The sequence below is a fragment of the Hakea prostrata genome, chromosome 4 (genome assembly GCF_041222555.1).
Source record: "Hakea prostrata isolate BN-2017 chromosome 4, UWA_Hpros_2, whole genome shotgun sequence".
In the NCBI taxonomy this organism is placed as follows: Eukaryota; Viridiplantae; Streptophyta; class Magnoliopsida; order Proteales; family Proteaceae; genus Hakea; species Hakea prostrata.
The window spans coordinates 6,227,636-6,239,028 of NC_142603.1; the positions used below are offsets into that span (position 1 = coordinate 6,227,636).

At 38.4% G+C, this 11,393-nt stretch overlaps 2 protein-coding genes across 5 annotated transcripts in view; one reads left to right on the forward strand and one right to left on the reverse strand.

Annotated features, from left to right (window-relative positions):
* Positions 1 to 1,473: 1,473 nt before the first annotated feature.
* Positions 1,474 to 5,460, forward strand: LOC149017390 (butanoate--CoA ligase AAE1-like). Of its 2 annotated transcripts, XM_089151743.1 has the most exons (3): positions 1,474 to 1,610; positions 1,805 to 2,224; positions 3,623 to 5,460. In XM_089151743.1, exons 2-3 carry the CDS (start codon positions 2,027 to 2,029, stop codon positions 5,081 to 5,083), a joined length of 1,659 nt encoding a protein of 552 aa, XP_089007869.1. In that variant the 5' UTR covers positions 1,474 to 1,610; positions 1,805 to 2,026; the 3' UTR covers positions 5,084 to 5,460. The 2 variants fall into 2 exon arrangements, with proteins under 2 accessions (XP_089007869.1, XP_089007868.1); XM_089151742.1 differs by having other exon boundaries at positions 1,474 to 2,224.
* Positions 5,461 to 6,452: 992 nt separating this feature from the next.
* Positions 6,453 to 11,393, reverse strand: part of LOC149017391 (MATE efflux family protein) — a 17,989-nt gene continuing 13,048 nt past the window's right edge. Inside the window, exons 9-16 of one of the 3 annotated variants that reach the window (XM_089151740.1) lie at positions 10,789 to 10,952; positions 9,314 to 9,385; positions 9,097 to 9,213; positions 8,844 to 8,939; positions 8,624 to 8,745; positions 8,394 to 8,451; positions 7,398 to 7,452; positions 6,453 to 7,195 (exon numbers count right to left, since the gene is read on the reverse strand). In XM_089151740.1, the coding sequence (XP_089007866.1) occupies positions 7,435 to 7,452; positions 8,394 to 8,451; positions 8,624 to 8,745; positions 8,844 to 8,939; positions 9,097 to 9,213; positions 9,314 to 9,385; positions 10,789 to 10,952 (647 nt within the window). In that variant the 3' untranslated portion in view covers positions 6,453 to 7,195; positions 7,398 to 7,434. The remainder of the gene's footprint in view (positions 7,196 to 7,397; positions 7,453 to 8,393; positions 8,452 to 8,623; positions 8,746 to 8,843; positions 8,940 to 9,096; positions 9,214 to 9,313; positions 9,386 to 10,788; positions 10,953 to 11,393) is intronic. The other 2 variants (XM_089151741.1, XM_089151739.1) reach the window with 2 other exon arrangements.

Genomic DNA, 11,393 nt, shown 5'->3' on the forward strand with positions numbered 1-11,393 from the left:
ATGATTAGATAAATCTCGTACCTTTCTCCATGTAGGATGTGGGTTTATATAGAAAATACCTGGAGGCGGCACTTCCTCGGACCTCACACAGTTAGTTGGAGAGTAGGTGAGATACCTTCGGAATAGTGACTCCTTCTTTAGCGGGCCAAATAGAGCCATTACCCGCTCATTTATCTCCCCATTTCTTGGAACAGATATGTTGAGTCGTTATCCTTAACTAACTCTTTTGACGTAGTCTAGTAGGTCTTCTGAAACTTACTTCAGACGTTATCAAGGGATGAGGATGTACTATCCAGGGGTGGGGATGTACCTTCTTCCGAACCTTGTGGAGGAGGGGGGGCCCCCCCCCCTGGGGGGGGTGTGTCACTTTCCCGAGTAGGTTCTCCTGAACCTTGTGGAGGAGGGGGGGACACACCATCCGGAGTGGGGGTGTGTCACTCTCCCGAGTAGGTTCTCCTGAAACTTATGGAGGAGGGGTGTGACACATCATCCCAAGTGGGGGTGTGTCACTCCCGATGAACTCCTCGGGATTTACGCTATCCACAACAGGGACCAACATTAGTTTATGGTCCACTAAGAGGACTCAATATTAGTTTGTTAACCAATGACATCATCATTTAACCACAACACTTAATAGCAAGGGATCATTTGTAATTGATTTTAGATTTTTTTTTTTTTCTAGAAATAGTATAAATAATTGATTCAAAAATCAAGAGGTCTATATGTAATTTGTCCAAAAAAATATATTTCATATGAAATTTTATATATATATATATAACTTTCTATAAGAATATCTAAATCCAATTTTTAAATTGTTTTTTTTCTACATAATCAAACTTTAATTAAGAAGTAGGAGCAGGATATATAGTCAATTCAAGGAAGAAAAATTGAATATTGATTACTCGTCAATTTAGACATTGATCCAACTACTATCGAAATATAATCCCTTGATATTGATTGAATTAATAATTAATTCTTACCACATGGGTAAGTATTCAAGTTCAAAATTTTAGAATAAAAGCCTATGGGTAAGTTTTTTTTTTAAGATTCAGTGTTTTTTTAATACTAGAAATGCTGTCTATAAAGGCTGAACCGACAACATTTCACTAAAAAATATGAATCTTACTACTCAACCAATCCTATATTCCAAAACCTATTAAGTTCATTGAATAAGAATGACTAAGATATTTAAGAAATAACCACGATATTTTCCATTATTTTTATTAAAAATAAATTTTATATAGTTATTTTTAAACGCACTTGAATAAAAAAAAACCATCACTCAACCACATCAATAATTACGAAGGATATTAAAGTCTCCACTTTCTTCCAACTTTATAAAGTAATCATTTTAATCCTCTAAATCTTATCTCATTCATTTTTTATTTTTATTTTTTGGTCAAGTATCTCATCCATTTACATTTATGTAGTGGAAAATGAATGGAAGAAATGGACCCCTCTAAATCTTATGTCATCCATTTATGTAGTGGAAAATGAATGGAAGAAATGGACCGTCCAAGAATATGGTCGATAAGTAAAATTGCTCGATCCAGATTGGCATCAGTTGTTCTCCAGATTGATTCTTTCATGGATCACGTCGATATGAACGGGTATGCAACAAAAAATGAAATTTTGTTTCTTTTTTTCAAATGAAAACAGCGACCAATCTGCCTGATATTTTCTGATCAATATCCAGCAAGATCAGTGTCCGATGGTTAATTCGTGTTTTATTTGTTTTCGTCTTCTTCGGAAAATTGTAGTTTCCTGATATTTGTTTTAACTCGTCGTGTAACGATCATTTCAGCATCCATCCAGGACTGGTGTCACCTTTAAAGGTATATGACGAGTAATCCGAAGAAATTTGTTGTTTTTTAACAGAATAATGAGATAAAAACGTTCTCATTGCGTCTCTTTTGGTGGAAATATTTATAAGTCATGCCTCATCATCTGTCTCTGGGGAGTTTTTGAATAGTTCACTTCGCTTGTGCTTCGAGTAACACAGAAAGCACTTAAACCCGTGAGATCGATGGAGGGTCTTGTTCGATGCTCGGCGAATTACGTTCCTTTGTCTCCCATAAGCTTCCTAGAGAGGTCAGCTTGTGTGTTCAGAGATAGGATATCGATTATATATGGTAATCTCAGATATACATGGGCAGAAACGCGAGAACGGTGCCTGAAACTTGCTTCAGCTCTTACCCAGATGGGAATTTCTCGCTTGGATGTCGTAAGTTGTTCAAAATAAATTTTTATTCACTAGTACCACTCTTTCTTTTGCTTAATTTATAAGTTCCTTTATTTCTTTATTCTGGAGTTTTATTTAGCTCTTTCTTCTCTAGCCTTATGTGTTTGTGACATCATTAATGCTTGCTGGTTGATGATTTGAATGCTCTAGTTCATGGTTTTGTTATCCGCACTACAATATATTCTCAGCCTCAGTGTGTCGTCATTTGTGTTTTTTTTAAGGGTAAGTTTTATTTTGGAATTTTTGAGTTTCCTGTATGAATTGGATTATAGAGAAAAAAAAAATTGGTGATTTGGCATGCTCTGTTTTTTTCATTTTTAAGAAAATAGAATCCTTTTACTTATTCTGGATTGATTTCAACTGGCCCTGCAATGGTTAATGCTTCTATTGTTCTTCAGTGAAAGAAAGAATTGAATTTGATCTCAGTTTTCCCCAGCCACAGAGTTTAATTTGCTTTGATTTTCACATGAACCCAGTGATAAAATAGGAACACCATTTTCATTCACCCAATGGCACTCGGCTACTAGTATGCGAGAAAAGGAAAAAAGAATGAACCAGAGCAGACCTGGTTGCAGCAACAAATATTGTTATGCATATCATATTTGATATGAAAAAAGAATGAATCGGTTTCTGCTCTGGTCTATGTTCATGGTTATCTATCTCAAATATGGTATGTATAATAATATTCATATGCAGGGTCTCCTAGTTTTTATTTCTGTTGGGGTTTTTTTAACACTGTTCTTGGAGTGATTTAAGTGAAAGTTGGCAATTGGACTGAGTCCCGTAATTTGCTACTTAGTTTCCAACCCTTTTTATTTTCTGTTATCAGTATAAAGCAGAAGGCACAAGATATTGATTCTTCTTTACTGATTACTAGTACAGGGTAGGAAGATTGATATCTGAGTAAGCAAAGAGGAAAAACCCATTTTTCTGGTCACACCCAAATTTATCAGCATTTTGTAATTTTTAACATAATCTTTGGATTCATTCCAATGTTCATAATATTATGCAATTTATTTCTCTTATTCTTTACTTTTCTCTAAAGAAGTTTTAAGTGTAGGTTTACTAATGATTGAACTGTAAGTAAGCTTTTGTTTGAATGTTGCTCCGCCTGACTGAATCTTGCAAATCATATCATTTGGCAGTTCAATGTTTGATTTCCCTCTCAAAAGCACACAAATGAGGTTAAAACATTTGGATGGATTGGTTGATCCTTCCTTTTTCAAACATCAGCTTTCTTATTTTTGACAAAAATATATTATTTAGTGGTAATAGAACCATTTTCTTTTAAAGTTTAAGTTTGTACTTATATATGACATGACTTTCTCACTACTATTTTAATGATTCTTATGCCCCCCCCAATACTGCACTATTGAGCAGGTTGCTGTGTTAGCTCCAAATATCCCAGCAATGTATGAGCTGCACTTTGGTGTCCCAATGGCTGGTGCTGTCCTCTGTACACTTAATGTACGACATGATTCTGCCATGATATCTGTGCTATTGAAACATTCAGAATCAAAAATATTATTTGTAGACTACCAATTTCTTGAAGTTGCACGTGGTGCACTTGAGCTTCTTTCTAAGACAACCACAAAGTCACCTCTCCTGGTTTTAATCCCAGAGAGCAGTAAACCACAACCTGCCATTAGCAGTTCAATTTATTTGGAATATGAGAATCTACTAACCATGGGACGACCTGACTTCAAGATCAGATGGCCCAAAGATGAATGGGATCCAATAAGTTTAAATTATACTTCTGGCACGACATCAAGCCCTAAAGGAGTTGTTTACAGCCATAGAGGTGCCTATATTAATTCATTTGCAGCTGTTCTTCTTAATAATATGAGTCCCATGCTCGTTTATCTATGGACTGTTCCCATGTTCCACTGCAATGGATGGTGTCTGATTTGGGGGGTGGCAGTTCAAGGTGGCACAAGTGTCTGCCTGAGGAATGTCTCCCCAAAGGGCATATTTGATAGTATTGCACTTCACAAGGTGACACACTTGGGTGGTGCACCAACTGTGTTGAACATGATTGTCAATTCCCAAGCTAGTGACCGTAAGCCCCTGACTTCCAAGGTGTCCGTTATGACCGGTGGTGCGCCGCCACCTTCACATGTCTTATTCAAGATGGAGGAGCTTGGTTTCAGTGTTTTACATTCATATGGCCTGACAGAAACATATGGTCCGGGCACAATTTGTACATGGAAGCCTGAGTGGGATTCCTTGCCTGCCGATCAGCGTGCAAAGCTGAACACACGTCAAGGCCTGCATCATAATGGAATGGAAGAGGTTGACATTAAAGATCCAGTCACCATGGAAAGTGTCCCACCTGATGCAAAGACCATGGGTGAGGTCATGTTTAGAGGAAACACAGTGATGAATGGGTACCTCAAGGACTTGAAAGCAACAGAGGAAGCTTTCAGAGGTGGATGGTTTCGAACTGGAGACTTGGCTATTAAACATTCTGATGGTTACATAGAGCTAAAGGACCGGTCAAAGGACATTATCATTTCTGGAGGAGAGAATATAAGCACAATTGAGGTGGAATCAGTGCTGTTCAGTCATCCAGCAATTCTTGAGGCTGCTGTTGTGGGTCGGCCTGATGATCATTGGGGAGAAACACCTTGTGCCTTTGTAAAGTTGAAGGAAGGCAAGGATGCCACTGCTGAGCAGATTATTAAGTTTTGTCGGGATCACTTGCCTCATTATATGGCGCCTCGAACTGTGGTTTTTCAAGATCTCCCAAAGACTTCAACTGGGAAGACCCAGAAGTTTATACTCAGAGAGAAGGCAAAGGCTATGGGAAGTCTCTTTAAAGGGAGCAAAAGCAGGCTTTAAAGCATGTACTTCCATAAGATGACCGGAAAAAAAAATGTTAAATTTCTGTTGTATTAAGAATGCCTGCCATCAATTGCTACTCTTCTTTATAAAAATTCACAATGAACTTTCCCGGGATGTTCTTATGGTTGTTGAGGCTGTTAGATTATATGGTGTTCCACATGCGTAAATGACCGACCAGGCCAATGTCTTGCAGATTCTCTTGCATGAGATCAGCCCAAGTATAATTCATGTGATTCGAAGATTTTTATTATAATCAGAACTGATGAACTGAGAAGTATCTTCATTGTTAAAGAGGTATATTGTTCTAAAAGAGCAAAGGAATAATATATCACAGGGAAAACCTCTAGTTGCATTCCCCACCCACAGTGTATTGATTTGGTTCCTTTTTTTGACCTTTGAACCATGAACCCTCACAAAGTACCTTAAAGTAGAGCGTCTCATTTTTTTTTTCCTTCTTGATTTTAAAATGAATTAAGCTTTACTGGTTAGTTAGCTAGGGAGATCAAGTCCTGATAATTCCATTGTTACTCGTTAGTTATGAATCCATAACCTTCTGTTTTGTTAGACTTGCTGCATTCAATGTTATTATTTACTGCACTTTCCAAAATTAGAGAGCATAAAAACTAAGCTAATATATCTGGTAAGCAGTTCATAGGGAAGCAATAAAAGATTTAGATGATTATTCAATTATTTGGCAGGACAATTAGGTAATGTCTTCAGAGACTGCATTTGATCTAGTCATCCATTATCAGAACTTTTTTTCCCCCCCCCCCCCCCCCCCCCCCCCCCCCATAATCACCCCCCCCCCTTCCCCTTTTTTTTTTTTCAGGGGCAATGAGTGCCATTGATGGCATTGTTCAACATCACGAGCTGTTGCTGGCTTGTACAAATTATCCTAAGTCGCCAGAACAATGGTTCTTCTTTCAAATTAATAGCCATCACACCGACATTGCCCTGTGAGAGTGAGAATTGGACTCTCAGTCTCTCACCACTCTTTTCAACATCCACACTGCCTTCTGGACTGTATGTAGGCTTACCTCACTAATGCATTCCAGAAGACCGATGTTTCCTGTCTCCAGTTTTGGAGATAAACCATGTTCTGGTAGCAGGGCAGCATCGACCTCTGTGAGTTGGTAGAGAACCACCGCCATGGCCACCCGTGCTATCTCCACGAGTAAAACAGTAAGCTTGGTTTCAGATATGGCCATCTGATGGCGATGAAATATTCAGATTTGGAGAGTGCAAATTCTCCTTTAATAAATATGGAATGGGGGAAAAATTCCTTCCTTATAAAGAAAATGGTCTGTCTCCAGGTCGTTTACCTTGGGATCTTGATTCTGGAGGCCGTGGTAATGAAATATAATATTTTCTCTTCATGTCGGTAGAAGATCCAGACTCTTTCAATCAGAGGAAAGAGTTGAAGACGAGCTAGAATTCACTACAATTGGTTAAAAGTTGTATACTCGAGGAGAATCAGCTAAAATCTTGCCATGCACCTAGGCTTTCTAGTTGTGGAAAGTTCTCTAATAGATAGGGGCATTCTCCAACGTTATTTCTTGATGAACACAAACCATGCCATCCATTCAGCAACATTAGATCCTTACCACTCTGCGGAATGAGATTATTCTATCCCTATTGCAGTGGCAGAGACGCTATTCCTGCGGCATTCAGTTCTGGAAAGATGCAATGAACTCCCTCATTAATGAAAACAGAGGAAAAGAAACTGTAACAAATCTTTTCATTAAATGGGGCTGGGAGCCAAAGTTCATTCCTGATATAGGGTGGTAGTCAGTTGATTATTACATTTTCCCAAGATTGAGAGGGGGCCTCCTCGTACCCTGTCCAACCATGTCTGCATCCTTCCCTCGTGAACTGGATTTAGTCAGAGATCAAACCCATTGACTCATCAAACCAACTCTGGTGCCTGTGCCCCCCATTAGGAGGAATTGAGCACCATGTCCATTCGGAGACTGATACATAATCTGATGGCATGATATCCCCAGAAGTGATTCGAAATCAACTTGCGACAACACTAAGAGCATCTTTGTGTTGCCTTCGCCCACACAATGGTGGTCTTGATCCTTGCCAGCAGCCCCTATAGGGTTTTCACTGTATGTCAAAAACAGAACACCCCAACAAAAAAGGCATACTTTTCCAAATCAAGAATGTAAAAAGAAAAGAGGAGAAAAAAAAGGTGGACAACTGTCAAGAAACAGGTGGCTTTTCTTCTCAACTAGATCTTGATCTAAAGGAGAATCACATACAGGTCACATCAAATGCAGCATAAAATGTAATTCAAGGTTTTTCATACTTGCATTTGGCAATTCATGTCTGGCATCCAGATTACTTCAATTCCAATCTGCTACCTGCAAAATAAAGAGGGTCAAGAACTTCAACCGAATACAAAGATCAAAAGCATTCATTCCCTCACACTTTCAAAAACAACTGAAAAAGAGTGGGGAGAGGGGTGGTAGGGGGCTAAGAAGAAAAGAAGAGTATCCCAAGGGGGAAAATCCAGCATTCGTAACTGTTAAGTGAATAAACACAAAACTAGCAAAAACACCAACATAGTAATTACCAGTTGTTCCACAAACTCAAATAAAAGAAACAGCTTGAGTATTAAAAAGAATTGCAATGCCAGCTCAAAAAGTGAAATTGCAACCCCCCACATCACCGTCCATGTGATGGGGGTGATATGTCATAAATGGACCTCCCCCTATTCTCAGACTCCAAAGGGTTTCACATGAAACTGCAAGCCAGCAATGTATTGTCTCCCTTGAGAAATATTCATCAAGTGATGCAAAACTTCTCTAAACAAATTTATCTTCTTAACAAGTAATATCACTTCTAGAGGCCCAAGAGACCATGAATGAATATGACCACATACAGGCTTCTCATCATACCCAAAATGAAAATAACTATGATGACTGTCACCAATACAACACAGTTGAGAAAGCAACAACAACAACAATAAGCCTTGTCCCAACTAAATGGGGTCAACTACATAGATTCTTGCCTTCCAACGTTCGTTTGAGGCCTGCTGATCGGCCTGCTTCTATCTTTCTCCCCTTCTCCTGGTTTCTTGGTCCCCCCAGTTGAGAAAGCAAATTAAAAAAATAAAAAATAAATAAAAACATGATGGAAAAAGTATTCTGGATCTGACATCATAAAAATTTATTTTTGCCCAACTCCAAAGAAAAACTAAGAGGCATCCAAATCTACACAAGCAATTAGCTAGAATAATCCTGTACATAAAGGCAAACCAGGCAATCTCATAATAAAGTTGAACTATATCATCTTTACCAACCTCATTCTTGTGAAAATTCTCTTGCAAGAACCACCATGGACCATTCTTTGATGCCAATCTGGAAAATTTGAAACTTAAATAAGGTGGCTTTGTAGGATTGGGATATATAAAACAAACACGTCCAGAATCCACCCTCCCCCCGGGTGGGGCACCAAAAACCCAAAAGGAAAAGAATCTACGATACAAAGTAGAAATACACCAGAAAGGGGAGTGACAAGCATACAATTTACCTCATAAATCCTGCCACCATCCGCAAGCTCATGAAAAGAGTCAAGCCCAGCCAAACTCCATAAAGACCACATATACGAGGAGCACACAGCAAAACTGCAGAAGATAGTATCCCAACAGCTATCTGCAGTATAATTAATTAATGCAAAATGCTCATTTCCCAGCTTATTCTGACTGAGAAACCTCAAGATATCAGAGTTCAATCATGTTAATACTGCTTACCATAGACTGAGCTGCATATGAGAAGTCTGAAACGCCATAATGGAGACCATCAAAAATAAAAGCCAGAGCATTGAAAGGTTGGCTGGCGCTTACAAACTGTCACAGATTCAAACAGTAGCCAATTCAGAAGGATGTTCCCACTGACCCCAAGAACACGAGGAGAGTGTGGATCGGTTTTTTTTTTTTTTTTTTTTTGGGGGGGGGGGGGACGGGGGGTGCAGAAGGGAGCCCAAACTGATTTTAAATTACATACCAGTACCCCCGTTTTGACAATTCCAAGTACTTCTGTGTCATTGGTGAACAAGGTAGCAAGGGAACCAAAGGATGCACCTAATATCAGGGCTAACGCAATTCCTGTGAATACTCCCACCTGAAGAAGCATCCATCAGAAATCTCAGAAACTCCGAGGTCTTGTAAACCCAGATGCAAATAAACGTAGAATTAATGTCCATCTTATAAAAGAAATTCACCTTTAAGACAAAATGGGTGATTTCTTTCACTGTGCGGTAGTCACCCTTTGAGAAAGAACTTGCAATCAATGCCTACATATTAAATCAAAAAGAAATTTAACTGACAGTAAAGTAGTATCTGCATTTACAACTATTATAGAATATCCACAGATACAATGATGCAAAGTCCATATGAACAGAACTTGTAGTTTTCTAGAAAGTAATGTGAAATAGATAATTAAACATACTGGCAGGGAAAGAATATTTAATAAATAGTGGAATTCATTTCATTGCCTACATAAAGTACATTTACATAAACAGAGTTATCCCATGTATCCACGCCCAACATCAAAACGTGTCAATGTTACTAGTAAGCGATAAAACATTGCCTACATAAAGTACATTTATATAGACAGAGTTAAAGCATGAATCCACGCCCAACATCAAAATGTGACATTCTACATAAAGTACATTTATATAGACAGAGTTATAGCATGTATCCACGCCCAACATCAAAATGTGTCAATGTCACTAGTAAGTGATAAAAATAACCAAGAGAAATAATACAAGAGAAAACCATGCACTGAAGGAAAGAACCTCACCCAAGCCAGCTGGCACCATACAGCTAGTCCCCAAAGGTCAAATGAGGCATGGCTGCATGGACACTGGATGGCGGGTGAAAACCTGGCAGCTGGAGCAGTAAAGCCCCCAAGACTACTATGATCCCAGTTGATTAATCAAGGTCAAATAAGATTTCCAATGATGAGGAACAGCAAAGAGGCAAAATTAACCAAAAAAATATATTTCCCCGATACAATAAGGTAAGGAATTGATCAACAAGTCCTGGCCTCCTGGAACGTTTCTAAACTACAGAACCTGCAGTTTAACATGATAGGAAAATCAACCAAAGATAACGTTAGCATGGAATTAACTGGTCAACGTTCATGTTTCTGCATATGGAGAGAGTGACTAGGTTGTTCAAGTTAGTCATCACTGACTCCCTCCTCCCCCCCCCCCCGGCATCAGCTAAATTTTTACAGTATCATCCAAGCATGAGCAGGCACTGCAATACTTGACAATTTCCTGCAGATACAATTTTCATTGCAAACCTGGATTTTTCAGAGTACTTAAGTAAATACAGTGCACTAAAAAATACATACATAGAAAATAACCAACTTGGCATTTTTACAGACCATTAATCATTACTGACAAGCAAGGGTAAAAAGGTAACAGAACTCATCTAAGAGTAAATCTGGTTTCTGCTAAAAGGAAAAAAAAAATGTAGCACCAAAACAAATGATTACCACTTTGTTATTAATCTCACAAAAGCTCAAAATGGAAGTTCCAGTACATGGTCCCCTATACCACACTGCTATTTTTATGTTTACCTCAAATGACAAACCTTGGATTACAGACATACAATATGAAAATAGGGACTAAACACAAGCTATGAGAAAATACAACTGAGAAGTATTCAATAAGTCGTGGTAGACTACCTGACCAGATGCAGCAAGTGCATCTGTGAGGAGAGAAACTGCCAACCACACCTGCAAACAAATCTGATGAGCTGCCATAGCCAATGGTCCCTGACGAACAGCCATTGAGGTCCCCAAAGTCATGGTCATTAGAACAGCTAGAGTTCGCCCAAGAAGAAACCCACCTAATCAAGTAACAACCTAATTATTATGTGAACAGACAGTTTGGAAGACATTAAAACCATCAAGAATTCAGAAAGGACATTAAACTCAGCCAGAGAAATGAAAGATGTTTGCATATATTCAGAACAGAAAAAAGTAGGAATTGCAATGAAATCACTTCATTAATCACACTAGCTGGGTGAGCAGCAACAAAAATTGAATCTTCTATGCTAAAGTATATTCAACCACCCAAAAACTTGACCACATGACCACAGGATTGATCAAATAGTAAACTCAATGTAACACTTAGACCACAAATTTGATCAAGTAGTCAATTCGATGCAACACAACCACAAATTTGATCAGGTAGTCAACTAAATGCAAATGTTAATGGAACAAGAAATTAAATATTATAACACCAAGGAAATCATAAAATCATTCAGCACTTATAATTTGATGATACT

What these genes read in the sequence shown, in the direction of transcription:
- LOC149017390 (XM_089151742.1), top strand. Translation starts at nt 2,027, where the DNA reads ATGGAGGGTCTTGTTCGATGCTCGGCGAATTACGTTCCTTTGTCTCCC. An exon ending in GAATTTCTCGCTTGGATGTC is followed by an intron (nt 2,225 to 3,622) that starts GTAAGTTGTTCA and finishes ACTATTGAGCAG; the next exon opens with GTTGCTGTGTTAGCTCCAAA.